General features: G+C 40.9%; 1 protein-coding gene across 3 annotated transcripts in view; it reads right to left on the reverse strand.

Annotated features, from left to right (window-relative positions):
• The window catches only part of Ncapg2 (non-SMC condensin II complex subunit G2), a 57,868-nt gene that overhangs the window by 16,606 nt on the left and 17,641 nt on the right, over nt 1-23,621 (reverse strand). For all 3 annotated transcript variants that reach the window (XM_076920939.1, XM_076920938.1, XM_076920937.1), the window contains exons 9-24: nt 22,813-22,899; nt 21,229-21,321; nt 20,052-20,177; nt 19,220-19,399; nt 18,160-18,312; nt 16,185-16,407; nt 15,863-15,966; nt 9,853-10,026; nt 7,211-7,281; nt 5,759-5,912; nt 5,474-5,647; nt 4,654-4,770; nt 4,430-4,570; nt 3,938-4,037; nt 1,526-1,713; nt 247-387 (exon numbers count right to left, since the gene is read on the reverse strand). In XM_076920939.1, coding sequence (XP_076777054.1) covers nt 247-387; nt 1,526-1,713; nt 3,938-4,037; nt 4,430-4,570; nt 4,654-4,770; nt 5,474-5,647; nt 5,759-5,912; nt 7,211-7,281; nt 9,853-10,026; nt 15,863-15,966; nt 16,185-16,407; nt 18,160-18,312; nt 19,220-19,399; nt 20,052-20,177; nt 21,229-21,321; nt 22,813-22,899 — 2,226 coding nt within the window. The remainder of the gene's footprint in view (nt 1-246; nt 388-1,525; nt 1,714-3,937; nt 4,038-4,429; nt 4,571-4,653; nt 4,771-5,473; nt 5,648-5,758; nt 5,913-7,210; nt 7,282-9,852; nt 10,027-15,862; nt 15,967-16,184; nt 16,408-18,159; nt 18,313-19,219; nt 19,400-20,051; nt 20,178-21,228; nt 21,322-22,812; nt 22,900-23,621) is intronic.

A 23,621-nucleotide genomic window follows, 5' to 3' on the forward strand; every position in this document is an offset into this window, starting at 1 on the left:
AACTCACACAAATGTCTGGGAACCAACAGACATGTCCACATCATGGTGCCTAGATCCATCTCAGTCGGGAGTGACAATACCCTTAGCATATGCTCCATAGTTGCCATATGGCTCTAGACAACCAACTAACTGAATGGCAAGGTACAGGAACTGGCAAAACAGTCCTCACCAAAACTGGAAACACCTAACCAAGTCCTGTGAGCAGAACAGTTGAGAAACAGCAGCTCCAGAATGGATATACCTCACCTTCTGCAGCTGGTGACTTATCTCAACCACAGGTGCAGCAATCAGAGTAGAGAGCACAGCATGGTGCACTGCGGTGTCCTTATGCCATGACTGGATAGTGGTGATGAACTCATGAAGAGGGGAGTGAACAGAATGAAAAAGCTACAAGAAATCACAACAGTCATTGTCAGTAGAGCTAAAAATCAGAAAGAAAGAAGGAAAGAAAACAAGTACCGGCTGTGGTGGCTCACATCTGTATAAAAGCAAAACAGGAGGCTGAGCTGGGAGGACTGAGGTTAGTTTAAGGCCAGCCTGGGTTACATTACGAGTTCCAGGCCAACCTAAGCTAGAGAATATGACACTGCCTCCAAAAATAATAATAATAATAAAAATAATAAAATGCCTGCTAGGCATGGTGGCATATGCCTGGGGAGTCAGAGGCAGGTTGATTTCTGTGATTACAAAGCCAGCCTGCTTCACACAGTAAGTTCAAGGACAGCCAGAGCTCCACAAAGAAAGAGCCTCTCTCAAAAACAACAAAAAATAAAACAAACCATTAATATAAAATAATATTGATAGTAAAGAGGGAGGGATGACAGAAAGAAAGGCAATAACATTAAAACCATCAGCTCAGGCAGTGTATTCTGAATGCTCTACTCAATGGATGGTAGGAAACTCGGCAGAGACATTAAGATCAGGCATAAACCACATAAACAATGTGGTTATCAACGATGTTCACATATTTCCATCAGCTAAGGCGAGACTCTTTAGTATTTCATAAACAACCTCTCATTTAAACATTTTTTCTAAATTAAAACAGTAACAGTTTACTGATAGAAAAAAATGGCTCTCTCTGCTAATAATATAATTTACTCAGGAACTGGCTTTCACTGTTTTTAGGAACAGGTCTAGTTCCTTTGATTTTCAGGACTTGGTTCTTCAGTCATCTCAGTCTATGAGCTTTCCACCATCAACAGGAAACCATGGATGGTCCCTTCAGGGTGCTTCTACACGGCAACATTAACAAATGGGAGTCAGCATTCTCCCAGGTAGTCACTGTCTCTGTTCAAATGAGCATCTTCACAAATACAGTCTATCTGGGACCTCAATCACTGAGCTATAGAATGTGGATCTATCTGCACGCCACCAAAGAATGCAGGCATGCCGAGCTTTAACTCAATACCTTTAGCAGACAGCACAGTGACAGTCACTGCGGACAGCCACAGTCTCCACACATCTAACCCAGACACCCTTCCTACCACCACCCAGTCAAATAACCCAGCCCATTCAAGCACAATACCAGCAGACTTTCTTGAGGCTGCTTCTTGAAGATACAGGCAACACATTCCAACATCTTCTGAAACACTTCCTGGACTAAGTCAAACAGCACTGTAACTTTTTCATCTGAATCTGTTCCGTGAATTATGGTGTTTCCAGCTATCTCCTTCAGAATGCCAAGAAGTAATGAAACATAAAAAAATCCCTTCACTAAAAAGAAAAGAAACATTAATCACCTAAGCACATGATTTAGTTAAAATTGTTCAATACATGTATAAGGCAGTAATGGAAGAAGCTATTACTATTGGGTCGGCACCAAGCATCTCATCAGACTGATCCAAACTAGAACCCAACACATAAGAACTTCTTCCCATCAGCAACAGCAAGGCTGACTCTGTCAGTAAACTAAGAACTTTGGTCACTGCATGTGAACAACTAGCAGTATGATTCCTGTGACACATGATGTATAAAACATACACTTTCTCTTACATTAACACCTAAGTAAAAACCCAGAAAGGACAACTCCAACCTCACATCTCTCAATATCATTTGATAATCTCCGAGATTTCTGATACTCGGTAGTAACTGGTTTTCTTTGGTTTTTGTTCTTTGTTTTTTTTTTTTTCCAATTTTTTTTCCTCCCACTGGGTACATAATCTGATAAAATTCATTCTATATATAAGCCTAATAACACTATTACTCCATTATCTTTCTAATCAATCTTTCTGGTAAAAGCTACAAAAACAGAGACAGTGGTTTAGCCCCAGTAAGCTTCAAGGGCACCCTATATTAATCACCCTATCCCACCCTAATACATGGCTCAGGTGCTGATTCACCTTTAACTTTTGGGTACTGGACAGCAAGCCTCCTGGCAGAACTCAAGGTACAAGATACACTAAAATAAAACAAGCATGCAATAAAGCAAAGAAGTGATGTCACTCATAGAAAGCCTATTGTCCAGGTGACCACAAGGACACCCAGAGAATGGGTCTGAATATGAAGGATAAAATCCAGCAAGCTGCCAGAGACCATAACCAACCATACCTCTAATTTTCCTAGTAAAAAAAGACAGCCTTTCATCCCAGAGGCTCTCTATGAATCTGTTCTAGGTCTAAGACTCTGCCAGAACCAATAAGCAGCTGCATAAAATCACTAAACCACAAGAGAAACGTTCAAGGATCTACTGCTCTCATTCAGAGGAGGGTGGAAGAAGTCATTTCTCATCTGCATTTGACTGTGGAATGTCCACCGACGGGACAGCGATGAATTCTTTAAGCCAGGATACTGCTGACCAAGACCTGGACATCCTAATGTGGGCTATTGTGTTGGAGGAGGTGTGTCACTTGAGATAGGCTTTGAGGTTTCAAAACCCATGCCGTTCCCAGTGAGCGCTCTTTTTCTGACTAATGGCTGTGTCTCGAGATGTAAGCTCTCAGCTATTACCCCAGCTCCATGCCTGCCTACCTGCTGCCATGACAGTCAGGGACTCACTTCCCCAATCAGAGCAACAGAAAAGTAACTAAGACATATAACTAATATCTGAAAATGGCTTCTTCATTTTGCCTCTTTCAAGCAGAGCAAAAAGTTTAAAACATGGTAGACTCCAGGTTTTACCTCTCTAAATTGCTGGACTCAGGTCCAGCTCTGAACCTGATGTAAAGGGACTGGGCACCACAGTATGATAAAATGGGCTAACTGGGCAGCAAAGTCTGGTTAGTTCTACGATACTAAATTTTATACATAATTAAAAATACATTCAGCCCTTAGGCAAAACAATTCCTAAATGACGAATGAAGTGATGGATGAATTTTGATTATTTCAATTCCAAGCTATATCACTCACATCACTTGACTGCAATGGCTAACTTTACCCAACTAAATGTGTTAAACAGAATTCAATGAAGAATGGCCTCTCTCATTAAACTACTGGACTTTAAAAAATGAAAATGAAAATTTCAAATTTGGGAAGACATTTGTGTAACCTCAGTAACTAGGTCGTGTAGTCACAGCCGCTACTAACAGCACCACAGAGGATGGCTGGGGCCTTGGGAAGATGCAGGGTCATAGTTCAGAAGGGCTCTTCTTGTCACTGTGCCAGAGGCATCACCAGTTCTGGTTCTAGGTGTGCCACCCTCTTGACCACATCACTCACACCCTTCTGGGAGGGCCTCTACTTCGATGCCAGGTGGAGAAGTCTGCCCACCAACAAGGCAGACAGACACTGGACAGTGTGCCTGACATCAGATGCATCTCTGAAAGTGATAGCTGCATTAGCTAATAAACAACTGTTCTGGCAAAAGTCAGTGTGTGTTACCTGGAACACATCAGTTGCTTGGAAGCCAGATTCTTATCTACAGAGGGAGGAAATGAGGAACCAGCTATAAATACGTATTGCTTTCAAACATTCCCTTAATGGATAAATAATGCTATGGTACCTGCTTTCATTATTCCCAAACTCCGCTGTAAAAGTTGCATCTGAAATTTAGAATCTCCAAGTCCCACCATGACAGCATCTTTGCACACAGCCAGGTAAGTCTGTAAGACATGCAAGGGCCCATCAACAACAAAAACCATTTGACAAGGAAGGCAGTCAAGCCCAGAAGTCCTCTCCATGATGTAACATACAAATGTTTAAGCGGATGTCTACAACTATATTGCTAAAGGAATTTCCATAATACGTATATTTTCATTGTTTCTATAAGAACGCTATAGACAATGTATGCAATTCCATCAACCTAACCATGTTAAATACATGTACAACATGTTAAACTGAATTGAAATTATGTAGATTGTATTTTGTAAAAAGAAATGCCATTTTAGGTATTAAAAAGAAATACAAGGGTCTAAAACTGCTTTATAACAAAATAAGCCATCAAGAAAATAGAGCAAAAGGTCAAGAGAATGAGTTCTGTGTCTCAGCTGCTGACCTGGATTATCTGTTGATAAACATCCCTCCGAAGCTTCAGATACTCCTCTTCTTGGTCTTCAAGAAGAGGCAAAACTTTGTTTTCTAACCAAGACCCAGTGTCATTCAAGATGGACAGGTGAATTTTCTCTTCTGAGCACAACTGTCCAACACACAAGGAAGCTAATGAGTAACAATGGCAGCTTTGATACAGAATGTGTAGACCACAAGAACCAGACAGCGTACCTTGTACTGAAGATGGACGCTCATCCTACAGTACAGACCAAAGGCGTGCAGGGCAGTGGTTTTGTTGAAGCTGAGGAGATTCCCACTTGGAGACTGAAGAAATGATTCTAGATCTGCCTGTAAAATTACAAGCCAGGACCCACACTCTGAGTGACATGTGACTACATCAAAACAAGGTGGCAAGTGCCTGATCCACAGGCACACAAGAGGGTTATAGCAGTGCAGCTCGGGCTACACCATCCTTGCACCTCGCACTAGCTGCTGAGCGTTAGACGCATACAACACGGTTGGCAGGTGCACGGGGCCACAGGACCACTGCCTACAAGTACCACAGTCTATTTCCTCGGGGCAGGCTCTGCTGAACACTATCCTGGGTTCAGTGGAGAATCAAACAGGAGGTAGTCAGGGTTGCAGCACAGGAAAAAAAAAAAAAAGATTCGAAAGGGCACTGGGGGAACAATGAATTCATGTCACATACTTTCCCAAATTCCTAGAAAACACAGCTTAAGACTTAGGAGAGCTAGTACCTCCTCACTGACCACTGTCCTGAACAGCCTGTTCTGAGACGAGAGGAGACGAACTGGAGCCCTGACACACTAGAAACCTTGGAGAAATGTGGGCTCTAAACACTGCTTGTAAGGAGACAGGTTTTGGGATGGCTCTGCTCCCGGCCTCATCTGTGCACTTTAGAGTCTAGACGCCCGTTCTCAGTTCTTTCCCGGCTTGCACGCAGCACAGCACCAACACAGGAAACCTCTACCTTACCACATCACTGCTACTGCTGCATCAAGCAGCTGTAACTTCCAGGATAAGTAGTTACCTTGGATCCCTCAAGTGCTTTTAAAAGCTGGTTCAGTTTCTTCTGGGGTGCAGAGAGCAGACACTCTCGATTCTTTGGATGGGTCAGCAAATACTCCATGTACAACAATGCTAACTCGGGTTTCACTGAGCATGTGTCATTGATTTGCACTTCACGCTTACAGGACAAATTACTCTGAAGGAAAGCAGTGAAACAAAGAGGCAATTAGAGCTTGCGTTCCCAGAACACTGTACAGTTTCCAGATGCCCTTGTTCTCCACATTCAGGGGCACAGCTGGATACAAACCTTGGTTGGAGGTGGCATTGTAGGCAGCCAGTCCACAATGAGCTCCAGGACATGCCCCACTTTCCCCCAGGAACAGAGACAATCGAGCAAGGTACAGTAGCTCCTGCCTGTAACACTCTCCTCCTGATTTCTCAGAGCAGAAATCACACCACAGCTGAAAATGTCAAGTACAGAAAACATGGTTAAAATCCCCACAGAAAGCTCCCACTTTCCCACAGGTGAGGAAAACCAAGACATAATTTGAGTATATCAAGGGAACACAGGCTTCGTAGGTACAGTGGTGCTTGTTCCACCATGAAACCTTTAACAGTGTGCGGCTGCAAAAGGACATGGCCCATACCTCAGCCGCCTGTTTCTAGAGGCAGCTGTCTTCCTGAGGTCCTAATTTAAGGCATTACTTTTTTCCTTTTTTTCATATATTCTGATCTCAATTTTTCCTTCTCCCAACTCCTCCTAGATTCTTCCCATTTCCCTACCCACCTAACTCCATACCCTTTCTCTTTAAAAAGCACACGCATACACACACAGACATACACAAACCCACAAAATTAAAAACCCAAATATCTTAGCAAAAGACCAATAAGACAAAAATAAGACATTAGCCACAAACATTCATGACTAGCTCAGCAGGTAAGAGTGTGTTGTCCCCAAGCCTGATGAGTTAAGTTTGACTCCCAGAATCCATAAAGAGAACCGACTCTCAAAAGTTGTTCTCCAGCCTCTAGACACTTTGTAGATACAAGACACATACATAAAAGTTTTTTAAAGTATGTGAATAGAAGCAAACAGATCAAAGGCATGACAGCAACAGGCCATGTCTAGGGTCTGCTTGCCAGTCACACAAAGGGTTGAATACCAACTACATAAAAAGACCCACAGAAATGGATTTCAACAGTGTTTTTTATTTTAATTTTTAATTTTATCTTATGTATATGGTTGTTTGTCCACATGTGTATCTGTACACCACATGCATGCCTGGTGCTCGAGGAGACCAGAAGAGAGCATCAAATTCCCTGGTACTGGATTAGAAGATGGTTAGACATGAGATACCATGTATGTGATGGGAACTGAACCAGGTCCTCTGAAAGAGCAGTCAGTACTCTCAAGTACTGAGCCAATTCTTCAGCCCTCAACAGCTTACTTATTCTTCCTCTTAAAAACACTTCACCATGTACTAAGTACTTTGACATCCATTCTTCCTCCCATGCGTATTCATAGCAGAGTCAGCAGGGACCTGGGCTCTAGAGATAAACACTCTGAACATGAAAATATGCCCAGACATCAGGGGAAGTCATAGCCGAGGCCCTCATGGTCTCTCTTAACAACTTCAGAGCACAGTGAAATCACATCCTAACAATCTTTCCATAAAGCAGCGGGGAAGGCAGAGGGGAGTCACACAGTAGGTGACAGCAAACCCCAGTGAGGACAGATTCTTGTGCTGTGGCAGCATACCTGAACACAGGGACAGCAGTGGCTGGCAAGAAGGACATTAGCATGAACAAAGGGATCTTGCAGTGCTCATCCTGGGAACACAAAAAGAAACATCAAGCTAATGCAAGATTTGACCAGTCACTGTCTAGAGAAGATCAAATCTAAAGGTGCCCCTCAGGTTGAAGATGAGATTACGTGAACCAAGTATCCTGACATTTCTATACCCCCTTTACTGTTGAACAAATACTTACTGCAGCAAGTACAGTCATGGAGGTATATATACTTTCAAAACATTTCTGATGACAGGAAAACGTTGACTAATTACTTATCCTGAACAACACTCGAGAGGACTATGCTATTCAGATAATAATATGCAGATGAATTAGACAGTGTCATTTGAGGGAATGCACATGCTTTATAGTTGCAAAATAAATTTCAGTCTAACTGGATCCTACACCTAAGAGCCTAAGCACAGTCAGTCTCCTCTTCCTAAAATGCTGAGAGCTATTTGAGACTGAATGAACCAAACCACAAGAAAATGGGCACAGTAAACCTAAAGTATATTAAGTGCAATAAACTGGAGCTTAATTAGTGTTATTATTGCAACAGTAAAGTAAACTGAGCAGATTTTAATTGCTCAGACTCCATCAGGAACACCACATAAGGGATGGGGAGATGGCTCAGTAGCTAAAGTCCTTGCCATTCAAGTTTCAAGGCTGGAGTTAGGATTCCCAAAACCCACATAAATTCTGGGTGGGCATGGCAGCCTATCTGTAATTCCAGTGCTCAAGGGATCCCCAGAGCAAGCTGACTATTTAAACTAGCCGTACTGATGAGTTCTAGATGGAAGTCACAGACCATCCCTAAATGAGTAAGAAAAAGAGTAACTGCATCCATCCCACACACACGTGCAAACATACATATATGCACACCACACATACACACAGACAAACCAAAACACAACATAATTTTTTTGCTAAGAGAATGAGGATCCCAAAGGAAAAAAAATAATTTTCCTGAAAATAAACATAAATACAAAAAGAAGAACAAAATTAAAGTGAGACGTATTATTCACTTGCATTCAATTAACTAACTCCCAATGTACTTAGTAGCTCAATTTAACCATCTCAACAAATTACACATATTCCAAAGCATGCCAGGAAAAGAATAAAATTTTTTATCTACCAAGTAAAAGTATCTGTTCACCTTTTACAAAAGCAAACGAAGAATATTGAGGATATTACTTTAATGTGGATGGGAGAAGGAGCAAGGAGAGGAGGGAGGGTTAACTAAAACCAAGAATGTATTTAAAATCCTTATAAAATCATACTTTGTAAACTAATTAAAAAATATAATGTTTCTTTTTCAATGATGATTGAATACAATCAATCTAGCTAATGCTACCCCTAGAAAACACAAGCTATTACATGAAACCTCGTTGCCAGGCATTGGATACCTCTGAGTTGTTGATAAGGGAGGTCCCACATCATACTGAATAACAAGCTATTGCCAGTGTTCTCGGGTGCCTACTGGACATACATGTTAAGATCTAGCTGAGGAAGATACTACACACCTTGGTTGCAAGGCAAAGAGAAATCAAGCTGGAACTAAAAACTTCCTCTTTCAGGCTGGCTTACTATGCAAGCTGCTAGAGAGGCAACTGATGGTCTTTCCCTGCAGCAGACCCTGGAAGCAACAATACAGATGTGTCAGGCAAGACATACCCACTGGTATGGTAGTGGCATAACTGCTGTGGAGATAACCAACCATTTTAAAAACTGGCCAAAAGCCACGGTCAAAGTCTAAGTCCTAGTGGGGAAAGCTACTGCTTTTGCTTTGCTAAATGTGCATGTTGTCAAACTGCTTTCTAAATCTTTAAGTTTAAACCCACAGATTAGTGCCAGTTTCAACTTTGGTCATAGAAAGCTATTTTTGAGGTAGGCATCAATTAACGCAGAGACTCCTAAGTGGTAAAACTACTGAGACTGAATGTTGAATACTCAGTCCTAAATGGGACACCGCCATCAACTCCTTCCCCACCAAGACTCAGAACATCATAGAAGAGGGAGGAAAAAAAAAAACAAAAAACAAAAAACTGCTGTTCTCCAGACATGACACAGCTGTGGCACCAATACACCCAGAGGCTGTGGTTAGCTGGACAAGTCTATACAAGATTGACCCCCATCAATATCCAGCATGGAATAAGCTAAAGAGACTCCAGTCCTAGCAGAGGAGCTACTGGAACTTAATAGCAGCTGGGTAAAAAGTCATCTTTCTTGTCTATATCTGGTAAATAAAGTGGCACCCATATATATGGAAGCAAGCAAGCTTAATTAAACTCAGGAGATAAAAATTTTTTAACAGACATAAAGAGGTCATGTTGGGAAGAAGGGGCTCAGACAGCATGAGAGGGGATGAGAGAAAGCAGGAGCAGTACACAGCATGAAAACAAGGAAATGAAATCATCACAGTATACTGTTAAATATGTTTAATAAATTTATATACTTAACTTTGTGTGTGTGTGTGTGTGTGTGTGTGTGTGTGTGTGTGTCCAAGGTAAGGGCCACTACAACCTTCCCGTTGTGTATACAAGACAGAACTTCTACTAAAGATGAAACCTGTCACCACCAAACAGCTTACTTATAAGAATGGCCCAGACTTACGTTGAAGACCTTCAGGTACTCTGGAAGCACAGATGCAAACTTATTAATGGTATAAGCTCTGGCCTCTTTGTTATTTTCCAGACTTCTATGGATGCTCTTCCAGAGGATCACGATGATTTCTAGCAAGCCAGCCATGGACGCAGTGTCATTCACTGACAATGTCTGGTCTAGTATCTAAGACACAATTTATGTTACTGTGCAAGAATCTAATAACAAGTGTGAAAAGTAACATCATCAGAAGCACAGCTCAGAATTCAATATAAATAATGCAATATCAACTTCTAAGCTACAATAAAACTTTCGTCACTAATTTACAACCTATCTAGACTACAAATGTGGATTTATTTCCAAATTCCATCCGAGAAATAAATTCTAAATGAACTCTATAGTTTTTAATGAAAGTCTATATGAACTAAAACTTTCCTGAAATCAGAAACTTGTACTCTTATCACACTCCCCGTGCAAATGGGATTACAATCCACTACAAGGTCATTGCTAAGCATGGCTGTACAACTTTGGCCTGTCCAGTAGGCACTGATCGCTAGACAGTTTTTTTCTGAGACCAGCAAGATTTAACTCACAGCTGGAAAGTGATTAATGGTAGCTAACCATCACTAAAATCATAGATTTATTTGGCTTATTGAAAGACAGACCTGTTTTTATTTTCCTGTTATGTTGGCAATTCACCATGATCCCATACCAAAATGCTCAGTGCAAACCAGAGGTGCATACCAAAATCCCTGTCTCCAGAGCTGGTGACTAGACCTGGCTTATGACTGGCCTATCAGTGACGGGCCCATGGAGATACAGACATGAGATGGTCGAAGGAACTTCCTGACATTGAGATGAGGAGGACTCAGCTCAGTTTTCACCATTCCACTGTGAGTACAAAACTGATCCTGATCAACAAGAATACAAAGAAGCAAACATATGTTCTCCCTAGTAGCTGTGTCAGCATGCACTAAATGCTTTGAGATGTAATATGGCCAATCAGACTAATAAAGCAATCTGCTAGTGGCTTGGATATTACCAAAAGCACAATGTGACAAATGGACCAAAGTTTCCTTCGGCTAAACCTTCCCTCTTCTGTGCTGTAACTCCGTGACTAGGAACCTACTTAACAGAGCATGCTTAACATTTATACTGAGCATGGCAGCAAGTGATCTTTATGTATTACCAGCCTAAGAAATATAAGGAGTTTATTTATTTTAAAGTAAACCACAGAAGCTCAATATTTTAGCACAGCAGACTCATTAAAATTTATGAAACCCACTCTTACCCTTTAGGAATAACACTTGAATAATGTACTCGGTTCTTAAGTAATGGTTCCTTTATTTTATTCTAGCAGGCTAGACTATAATATCAGGCTCCTAAGTAATAGTTCCAATGTTAATTTTAGCAAAGACTATCTTTGGATATTAAATGATGTCAATGAAAAGGTCTCTATTTAAGATAGGGTCTTCCAGGCTGTCCTGGAACTAGCTTTGCAGACCATGCTATTCTTGAACTCAGAGATCCATCTGCCTCTACCACCTAAGTCCTGGGATTAAATTTGTATGCCTCCATGCCTGGCACCATGAGAAAATCTTAAAAAAACAAAAACAAAAAACCTTCTTTAAAACCATGGGCATAACTGGATATGTAAACAGGACAAAGCATTTTGTTGCATACATGAAACCCACCTCAGTGACAAAGACAGACACTATCTTAGAGTAAAAGGCTAGAAAACAATTTTTCAAGCAAATGGTCCAAAGAAACAAGCTGGAGTATCCATTCTAAAACCTCCAGCCTGAGAACACAAAGGGAAGGACTCATGGCTCTACCTGTATAGGTAGTGGAGGGTGGCCTTGTCAGGCATCAGTGGAAGTGGACGGCCTTGGTGCCTGAAAGTTTGGATTCCCTAGTGTTGGGGAATTCAAGAGCAGGGAGGCGGGAATGGGAGAATGGTGGGAACAGACCCTCATAGAAATAGGAGGAGGGAGGATGGGATAAGGGAGGTTTTTATGGGGGGGGGGAAGGGAGGAGATAACATTGAAAGATAAATAAATAAAATATCCAATTTTTAAAAAAAAAACAGATAATGGGTCTGGCAATTGTAGTTGAACAGTCGAGACTTTTGTCAACAATTTATTACAGGGATTTCGTATAATCATCAAGGACAAGGTATTGTGAAAGAGGCCAATGGAACTTTAAAAAGATTGGTGAGGCATACTGTTGCTGAGACAAAGAATGATGCCGACCTGTGAGCTTGCTGAGTGCCCTGACAAGGGTGACTGGGGAGCTGTATTAGACATATGTTTCTGACCCACCTTTGCTTGACTATATCCCAGATGGGACAAGCTGCCTTGCCTCAAGTTTTTAGACCTTGTGGGATAGAGAATCGAAAAGAGAAACTATGTCTCTTGTATCCTTCTTAAAGGTGCCCAGCTATTAGGACTCAATCATGTACTGATCTAGAAATCAATCTAATATGGGAAATAACAGTCTACTTTTGGAAGACTGGATCTGGACTTTGTCAGGAACATGTTTGGAAGCTAGCTGTAGCTCGCTATGATGTTAGGATAGCAAGAGATAATGTTGGGACAGGATCTGGATTTCAAACAAGGGTTAGTGTACGTTTTAAGGTGCTTTTAATTGTCAAGCTAAAATTGGTTTTGTCTCTTCTACAGCATTTATTGTAAGTTGCATTGACTGTACAATTTCCAATTATGTTAGTGTGTTGACACCTGGCATGTCTGTTACAGGGGTCTATCAACCAACTTTCATCTCACCGCCCTGAGTATTAGAAAACCTTGATTCTCTGAAAAAAGATTAAAAGTACTGGAAGAAGTGAGTTAGGCTTTAAGCAGAAGCAAGAGGGTAGCAGGCTTGATTATTACTGGTATAACAGCTTTAATTCCATTAATTGCTAGCACCACTGCTTCTGCAAAAGCATTGACACAAGGAGTTAAGATAACTATTTTTGTTAACCATCTAGCAAAAAAATGTTACTAATGTATTGAGTATACAAAAGGATTTACATGAGTATCTGGAACAGCAAATGATGCTCTATAACCCATTCAAATTATCTGAAGGAGGTTTGGGGTTCAAGAGTTAGGAGCCATCCCAAGTGTCATGACAAATATTATTGGAGTAGTGTTACTTTTGAAATTCATAGTGATTGTCATCATAATTAGAAAAAAGTTTAAAGACACCTGTAGGATATTTGGCATAATCCTAACACCTCTCTGGGTGTGTTAACTTTGCATAGTGAGATTATGAATTTAAATGTGCTCTGTTGACCTTTGATGCTGCAGATAATGCTGATAAGATTATCCATGGCCTGAGTTCAGTATTTCTATTTTGGACAAACCTCAGGAATAGCATATATAGCTTAATCAAGCTAGCACTTCTTGTACTGGGAATACTTTTATTCCTGCCCATTGTGTTAAAGCTTATCTTTAACAACACTAACATGTTGGCAGCCAAAGTACATGGCTTAAACCTGAAAATAGACCCCCAGACAGAGTTATTAAATTAATAGGCTGGCAAGCCAATGACAGATAAGATTCTGCACAGAGCCTTACCAACCTAAAACAGAAATGCATTGCCTTTGATAATGCATATTCCATGACGGGTAAGGAAGGCATTTTTGTCAGAACAACCTAAGACAGACTCAGTCTTGTTAAGAAAATAAAAAACGGGGAGAGGTGGAGAGCCTTTGGGGCTGCTTGGCAAGAAGTTGACATGGGCCAAGGACAAGGAAAGGGGCTGCTTGGCAGAAATATGACATTGGCCAAGGACAAGGAAGTGGGCTTCAAGCAGGAATCTGACATTAGACTAGAACAAAGAAGTAATTTCATGTAGGAGTTGTAGGCTACAACAAAGAAGTAATCTCAGGCAGGAATCTAAATATTAGGCCAGAACAAAGAAGTAATTTCAGACAAGAATCTAAATTTTAGGCTAGAACAAAAAAGTAGGCTTCAGACATGAAAATGACCTTGGGCTAGGATAGGAAAGTAGGCTCAGATACTTTGATCATCCAGATGAGCCCTTAGAAACAGTGATCACGGGAGTGTTTACGTAACTGGGTTTATTGCCTTGCTTTTTATTTATTTGTGTTTATTGTCTTGCTTGTTCCTCGACTATTTGCATCTATTGTATTGCTAGATCCTCAACCTAGAACTGACCTTAATACGTGCATGTAATCAAAATGGTATAAAAGCATAAAGAAAGAGGAAGTATACAATAGGGGGTTCTAGGGAGGGGAAAGGGGGAAAGGGGATGACATCTTTTTTTTAAATAAATAAAATATCAAAAAAAAAAAAAAAAAAAAAAAAAAAAACTTGGGCAAAGTAGTGTGTGCTTATAATCCCAGTACTAAGGAGGCAGGCAATAAGATGGTCACAAGTTCAAAGTGACCCTGGGACTTCCAAGACAGCCTGGGCTACATAGTGAGGCTATCTCAAAAACAAAATAAAACATTTTGTGTGTGTGTTCTAAGTGTACTTATATGACAAGTTATGTCTATTTTTCTAACGTTACACTGTAGATTATGTATTCTGAACCTGCCAACCTAGAATAAGAATTTATCTACAAATTATGTCTTTACACAAGATACAATAGAAATGATTGGCTTCTTTAAAATTATAGAACTTAACCTAAAAGATACTGTAAGCTTTCATATTATATAGCTATTAGTAGCAAGATTAAAGAATGTCTTCAATATTTATAAAATGTAAACCATTTTCAACTAGTACATTACCAAATTTATGTTTTCTTTAGCAAAGTCATGTTCAATCCTAGTATAAGGCTACAGTGGCCTACAGCAAGATATGTTTATCCACTTCTGCCAATGCCAGCAATGTCATGTGGCAGGCTGGTAAGTAGATCACCTACTGATCACAGCACAAAAGCTACATTTCAATCCAGCTAAGTGTCCCAGGAAAGTTTCACACACTCATCTACAATGCAGAAAGTATAGAAGAACAGAAGGGACTCAAACCCTACCAATCAGACAGCTCTGAACACATGAAAAGGTACTGGTCAGCCAAGGTGTGAACATGAAGCCACAATGTTCTATATTCTATTCTCCCTCCACTGCACACCTACGTCCTATAGTTCTTCAGCAGTTTTTACTGACAATTTTTCAGTCCAGCCCAGCCAAACGGAGGGACAAAGAGAAAAGGACATCTACTCAGGGGTGGAGTTAGTTGTCTGTCAAGATGCAACAGGGAAGACACACTGAGATAACCATAACACTGGCATAACCTATAGAAGAGGCTTCTGAATATAGTTGCCTACTCTCTCTAGGTGGGTCATAGGGTAGTAACACCAAGCCCCAGGACATAGTCATGTAGAAAGCACACTGGCATAGAACATTAACAAAGGAAATTTTGTTTTGTGATTTTCTTCTACCTGACAGATTTCTAATCTATTTGGGTACTGAAAAAAAAAAAAAAAAAAAAAAAAAAAAAAGACAAGAAAATTTCCGTAAGTTTTACTTTAGAGATCTAAATTTGAAGTGCCTATTCATAAGCTGAAGACACGGCTTGAAAGCCGTATGTGTAGTCAAGTCTCAACTGGCTACTATTGGATATTTTGGGATTTACTAAAAAACCAGCTAATTTAAGACAATTCTACAAAAGCTTGCACCCAAAAGTTCATCCCCAAAATGTTTCTAGAACAACATGTTAGTGACTCTGACAGACACCAGCTCCATGTCCAGGATCTAGCTCAGCAGTGTTACACTCAAAATGAACAGAACACAGAGAGACCCAGGGAAAAAAAATATAGAACAATGTGCCACCAGTAAGAACACTCTTCTTTTTTACAATATCCTACCAGACTCTAAAAGTTAAGTACAAAAGATATATCACAATCTTTAAAAAAATATATAATTTATGACTTTTCAAAAGCTGTACTTAACTATCTTTATTGAAACAAGTGGGAAATAAAAACATCCTAACAGCCTACAGAAACGATACCAACAGATTCTGCTTGTCTTTAGTGTGAGGTGAGAGACACTTACACTGGCATTCTCCTTCTCGCACTCCTTGTGGGCCTCTGCGCCCTCTCTCAGAGTCCTCTGGATACAGGCGTTCAGGCAGTGGCGGATGACATGGATGAGCTTTGCTAAAGTGGTTAAGATAATCAACAAATAAATGTATCTCTTATAAAACTAGCTTTCCAATTAGAAAACTATAATCTCAAATAGTAAAGAGTATCACTTTAAGGAAAACCATTAAGGGATGCAAGAGAGCACGAAGCTTACTAAGTAAAAATACTGAGCACCTAATATGCACTTGGCTGGGAGAGAGGCAGCAAGTCATGGGGGAAGCAGAGATTCAGACCTATGTTGGTGCTGGCGGTATGCTCATGGGCATACTGATAGAACCTCCTGGCAGCTGCGCGATTCATCTGGATCAGTGTGACACAGCGCTCACACCACACCTCCTCTGGCTGGTTCACAGGCAGAAAAGAGTTGAAGATGAGGCTCACGAGGCGCCGAGACACAGGCCTAGAATCCATTTCCAGGCGAACCAAAATGTCCTCCATGGGGCATATTTTCCAAAACTGGGGGTGGGGGTGGAGACATACAAAAGGAAATAAGCAGTGGTTCCTAGAATCTTGAAAACTGCTAGTTTCCAGAATATAACCAAAAAACAAATTTTTTTATACTCAAGAGAAATCCTTTCAAATACATACACCAGAATCTGACTTTTCTGTGAGCAAATCTACATCTTAAAGAAATGTAACATGTACGGTATAGCATAAGGCTGTGGAAAGGCCAACTAGGATTCCCTAGCGGCATGATTCATCCACGAATGATAGCTCCAATCAGTCACGATCATCACTTCTACATATGTCGGCCTACTGATCCACTGACTGATCTATTAACATGTTCTTATCTATTCATAGTTTTGATGTGAACACTTAACCATCTCTCTGAGAGACCCAGACCATCCCTCTGTAACACTCTAGGACTGCTGCCTGGCTCCTTCTACTGTGAGCAGTCTCCTTGTCTAACTCGGAAGCTCACACAATCACATATTCCACAAGAGACAGATATTAGCACTGTTTGTGGTGGTAGTTTGTGCGTGTCTGTGTTTAAGTCAGGGTCTCAAGTATCCTGGCCAGCCTCAAATGTATTTTATAGTTGAAGATCAACTTATTCTTCAGATCTGCTTGCCTCTACCTCCTAAATACTAGAATCACAGGCATACAGCACCACACATATTTATACTAGAGATTGAACCCAGGCCTTTGTGTATGCTGGACAGGCATTCTGCCGACCCAACTACAACCCAACTCTAGCATAGGCTTCTCGCACCTGGGCAGCTCCTCCACAGAGCCCATATCTGTCCTCAACAACACACACATATACTTCTTACCAAAGGCTAAGTCCAGATGAGTCATACATGCAAACAAGTATAAGCTGTCACTCTGAACAGCACACAAGCAGGTGCGTGGGTAGCAATGCCCCCAGCAACGGGTATTTCCACAGATAGTCAGGCATACTAGCCTTGAACTCCCTTTATCCTTGAAGCCCTCTTGTCTCAGTGATAGAGCACCTGCCTAACACTGAGTTCAATACCCAGTATCAGAGAAAAAAGGTAGAAAGAAAGAAAGGAAGGAAGGAAGGAAGGAAGGGAGGGAGGGAGGGAGGGAGGAAGGGAGAAAAAACTGAATTGGAACTGAAAAGAAGGCAACTTTTATGTCCTCTTTATGATGTCAATAAACTAGCCTATGCTCAGTGCATGTTTACCATGTTACAAGCAATTGTTTAAAAGAAAAATTGTTTAAAAAGAGAAAAAAGCAGAATGGCACTCAGCTAACCTTTTCAGGTACTATTTAAGTGTTAAGTATGTATAGGTCCATCGAGTATTTCAATGTTTTTAACATGTAATATAAAAATGTAAGGGGAGGACCTGCAAGATGGCTCAAGGGATAACGGTGCTTGTCACCAAGACTGACAACCAGGGTTCAATCTCTGGAACCCACATGGTAGAAAGAATCAACTCCTTCAAGTTCTCCTCTGACCTCCAAAAGTACACTGTGCACACATGTCCTATTACACATGAAATAATGATTTAAAAATGTGCAAAGATGATTGCTTATATTATTAGTCTTTGCAAAATGAAACACATATTTCTAGAGCTTTTCATGAGAAACATAAAACCAAGTTTTCTGACAATCTAGCAAATACATTAGTTATCAAATTGATTAAAATGTAATTGAAAGGTTCCTGAAGGTCTTGAAAGGTCTTTCTGTTGGGTGGTAACGAATGTCCTTTGTCTATCTGCTTCTCCAAACATGTCCTCTTACCTTTGCAGCCCTCACAGCCTTGATCTTCAGCAACAAATCCACAAACGCCACCCGCACTTTCTCTGAGTTATCGTGGAGACTATACCTGAGTAGTGGCAAAAGCTGTTCTAATAATGGGTGGCTCAGTTTGTTATCCAAAATAATTGGCAAACACTACAGAGAAGTGGGGAGAGGAGAAAGCATTTCAAATCAGAACACATCAATAAAACATTTAGGCAGGAAGCATCTAAGATGATGCTGAGTCACATTCTTGCCAGAAACACCACCTTTATGAATGAAATGAATCAAAGGCATGCTTTGGGGCTAGTGAAACAGCTCAAAAGACACTCCGTAGAAGCAAAAGGAGGACTTTAATAGAGCTAGAATCCTATGCCCACCCCAAAACTAGCACTATGGCAACTAGCCATTTTATAGAAAAAACACGTTTCTTTGAAACAGGGTCTCTAGGCAATTCAAGTGACTTCAAACTCAGAATCCTCCTGCCTCAGACCCCTGAGCACTTCTGCTGTTATCAGTCTTGTCTACACACCTAGCTAGAAGATATTTTAAATTTGGATTTTAAAAGTTTAGTTTGCAGACTAATTAAAATCATATACTGTGCTTGCAGAGAATTCAAGTTCAGTTTCTAGCACCCAGGATGGGTGTCTTACAATCACCGTTAATACCAGCTCCAGGAGAATCCAATGCCTCTGGCTTCTCTAGCAGAGGACCTTAGGCCAGTTCCCAGCACTGGACTACATGAAGGCTCACAGCCATCTATATCTCTAGTTCCTTGAGACCTAACACTCTCTTCTGGCACCCATGGACACCAATTACACACATAACATATAGCCACAACACCCATACACATAAAGTAATTTTAATTTTAAAAATAAAATTCTACAAGAAAAATTTAAGTTTTGGTGTAGAAATACAACTATAGCATCAGTAACATTTCCCCCACTGATAGGACAATACGTAATTTTCTATTATTTTCCCCTTTTATTTCCTACAAAATCCTTATAATTTTACAAAACTACTGTATAACAGAATGTTAGTTTCACACCTTTAAAAACCCTACCTTAAAAACAGAACACCGAACATCAGCTGAGCTTATATCAAACGCCAGCTCCTCTGTGACTTTCTTCAAGAGGTCAACAAGAATGGTGGGGGGCATCATCTCCCAATATTTAGAAGTTATCTTACACACACCAAGGATGCCCGTGGAACGGACCCGTGGATAAGGATCTTCTAAAAGAGTCTAAAAGTAGGAGAGAAAAAGGGTGTACAACTCTTAAATTACTGCTTGTGTTACGTATTAGTACTCAAGGATTTAAGACTCAGAAACAGAGCCAGGGTCCCTAGGCACTCTGAAAGGGACTAGCTCCAGGATGCCTGACCTGCAGCTGCTCACACAGAGCAGCACGGCATCAACCCACGCTTCCCACGTAACAGCTGCATGAGTAACTGTTCTTTCTCCTGGATTGTCTACGGACCAAGGGCACAAAATAAAAGCTGCCCACGCATGTTCAACTGGGCACACTTTTGTTCTGAATATTTTCAGTCCGTATGATGTCACAGATGAAGACACACAGATGAAGATGGATGGATTTCCTAAAGTCACAAAGCAGTAACTCGGGAGTGGTAGAGACAAATCTGCAACCTGCTAACACATGTCTACTGGGAACAAGGCATGCACAGCTATAATCCTGAAAACTACATAAGATACATAATGGAATGTCTCAAGAGTGACTAAACAGAGGAGGAAGTGATAGTGTGAATCTGTGCATCTGGGGACATGGGCAGAATGGTACTCCTCTATAGGGTGGCCCTGCTGGCAAGCACTGACCCTGCAGCTAGCTATAAGACATACAGGTCAGCAAGCAGTGAATGCCCTCCACAGCAATACATACATACAGTTCTTCAAACTGCTTCTGAATTTCACTGTCCATCTCAGTGGCAGTGAAGTTTGGATCTCTAACAGGAAATGCTTCAACAAACAACAATGCAGCATTTGCTCGAACTTCAGAATTTCTGGCCTATAAAATAAAAATATAAGTACTTTTAGAAGTTCAGAGTGTTCCCAAGCTAATACTGCCACAATTTCAGTTAAGATTTATTTACAAATGAAAGACAATTTTGGGGGCTGGCAAGATGGTTCCCAGACCAAGGGCACTTGCACCTGAACTTAACCTGAGTTCAATTCCAAGAACACATGGTGGAGAAAACTGACTCCTACAGGCAGGATCCACTCTGCCCTCCACATATGTTCCCACTTCCTAATAAATAAACAAATAAATATATAAATAAATTGTAATAAAAATATAATTTTAACCTTTAAGTTAGCAAAAACAGGTTGTGGATATAACTTAGTGGCAAAGTCCACACTTCGCATGTGTAGGGCCCTGGGCTCTGCCCTTGGCATCACAAAAGTAAATAGCCAAACTTTGTGAGATCATCCTTAAATTAAGCCAAACTCTCAGTTCGGTGTCAACAGATATTAAGGACCAGTTTTCTCACTTCAGAGCTGTATTTGGTTACACTTTTTGATTTTTGGACTATTAAAAAAAAGAGTATTCAGATTATTAAGAGGTGGCTGCTGCCTTCTAATCAAGCAGAGCTGTGTGTAGACCTAGGTGCTCCTCAGAATGCTAAGCAGAGTGTCTGCCTTGTAAGAAAAGGCAGGTGGTACAGCTGTTTCACTCCCCAGTCTGAGTTTGTGCATACCCAGGCCCAAGTCACCCTTTGGACTGATTTTCACAGTAACTGTTTACTTAGTACTGAACTGATCTGCCTTTATAGCTAAGTGGATCAAAAGAAATGCTCTTCATAAAAATTAAAAACTGCGAGCCAGAAATGGTGGCACATACCTAGAGTCCCATCTACACATGGGGCTGAGGCAGGAGGATCACTGGAGTCCAGGCAGCCAGGATGGGCAACACAATAACAGCACAGCTCAGAAACATAAGAAAATTTGTAGTCATCTGAAAATTCCATAAAGCTCCGTCCCCAGTGTTTTCGCTGCCTTCTGAATTGGCACAGGATCAAGTCAAAGCACACCGTGCACTAGGAAACACTGTAAGACGGTACCTTTAGTCCTCTCCACAGGATGGGCTTATATAACCGATACAGCATCTCTTCCACTCCCTGACGAACTTTCTGTTGGTGAAAGTAACTCAGCACCTAAAAGCCAATGAAAAAGAAAGGAAACAAAGGCTATTCAGTTATTTGTAAGGCACTGGCGCCAGATGGAGTAGTGTACTGCTCAGGAGGCTGGTGAGTTTGAAGTCAACCCAGGCTACCTAAGAGTCTATCTCAAAACACACATACACAAAAGCTCAGGAACAAGAGGGAAGGTCATTCTGCCCCGTCCCACCATTGTGACACTTGCAACATTCTCCAGCAAGAGCTACAACACATACAAGACAACCTTCAATACAACAAATTTAAAAAAAAAAAAGAAAAAAAAAAAAGAAAGAAAAGAAATCATAGCCAAAATAACAATCACTGGCTCTGAATTCTAATACTACCTGGGGGTTCTACTGCCTATCGCCCAGTGATACATGCCTGTTACCACACGAATTGAGAAGCTGAAACAGAAGAAACCTAAACTCAGGAGCTCAAGACTATCCAGAATAACTCAACAAGACTCTATCTCAAAAACCAAGTAATATAAAAATTATTACTAGCCCACCAAGAGCACATAAGCTCCACAGAGCTCTGGCGGTAAGGGCAAAGGGAAGCACGAACAGTTAAAGGGGGCTCAGGAACAAGAGTCGGCCTGATTCATCAGCCTGACGCAAACGCTCTGTGAACCCACTACTGGCCCTGCTGCTTAACTCTTTACTGCCAATAGGAACAGGTTTCAACTCTCTGCTGCCCACCAGGGACATGCTCTATCTTACGACATCATAAAGAACAGGCGTCTTCTCAATACTCTCATAGCACTAGCTTGAGATACCAGGCCCTTCCTAAATCTTATAATAAATTACAAATAGACCATCCATTTTCTTTGATAGTCAGAATTACACCACAATTCTGTATAAATGCTTAAATCCAGAAACGATCAGTTTTGCCTTATTATTGGAATCCGCTCCTCCAGAAATTTATTAGTGAAAACCATGAATTAACTATACAGCATGGGCATGGTTTTCTGATGGAAGATTGCATTCTTTTTAAATTTTAGAAACTATCTCATATGACACATCTTAAGCCACGTTCCAACTCATGATGCTCCCATTTCAGCCTCCAGATCAGTGAAATTATAGAAAGACACCATCATACTCAGCCTGATTGTTTCTTTTTATGGTGGTCTAGTTTTTTGTGTGTACAGTATTACCATGTTTTGGTATAGATGATGTTCTCACTTCACAGAAAGAGTTTAAGCAACTTAAAAGCGAAACACAATTCACTTGCCACCAAGTTAGAGCACACAGTCCTGGCTGGCTTAATGACGGCATACCATTTCTTTCCTCACCACAGAGCCGGAAGCAGAACAAACTGCCAAGACACCAAATATCAAGATTCTAAGAAATTCCTTTGACAGCTGGGGTGAAATTATTAATTTTTAAATTTAGCAAAAACACTTATCTACAAATAGAAAAGCTGAAACAGGATCTCAACAGCAAGTGCTCATAATTAATTGGTGGATGAGAGGGGTCTCCCTCAGCTCACCTCTCGGACTTTGGAGTGCACTGGAGACCTCCTTGGAAGGTGGATGCCGTGGAACATGAGGTCCTGGATGCAGTAATTTTCAATGGTCTGAAACAATAAGAGCAATAACAAGCATCCATCACACAGGCAGTGAGACAGGCACGAATCCCCACACAGCAGCACCTAATCTGTTCCTCTTATTCAGAGAAAACCTCTGCTGTTCTGTCAGAGCTACTATGTATCTATTCCTTTAGTTTCCATATACAAAGAGTACACTTAGCTACTACTTTATCCGATGGACAGTGAATCTGAGCAATGTAGCAAGATAAGTCCCCACAATCATTAGAAAACAACTAACATCAGACAAAATACAGACACTAGGAAAGAGAAGTGTACATAAGCCAGACAGAGATCTCAAAAAAATTACACTGTCCTGGGAACATCACAAGCTTCAACCTGCTTCAAGAACCTCTCCAAAAACCGAAGTGGAGCTATCTCTACAGTAGAGGTCAGAACTCCAGAGACTGACATGAAATTTTCTGGGGTACCTCTGACCAGTGCTAGGGAAGAGGTATGTGAGAGACTTCTTGACAACTCACAATGAAAACAAGCCAAGGGAAAAACAAAAGAAAAGCTAGGCCCAACCAACTATGCCACCCTACACTCCAGGGTGCAAGGACCCCACAGCTTTAGGCAAAGACATAAATGTTGCTATCAATATCATCTTGAAAATTTACCTTCCTTGAAGTTCAAGATAACTCTCTGAATGTGGGGTAACACCCTATCTGACAAGTGATGAGACAGGAGCTGTGCCGTATGTCCTGGAAGTT

The sequence above is a fragment of the Arvicanthis niloticus genome, chromosome 23 (assembly GCF_011762505.2).
Source record: "Arvicanthis niloticus isolate mArvNil1 chromosome 23, mArvNil1.pat.X, whole genome shotgun sequence".
Classification (NCBI taxonomy): Eukaryota; Metazoa; Chordata; class Mammalia; order Rodentia; family Muridae; genus Arvicanthis; species Arvicanthis niloticus.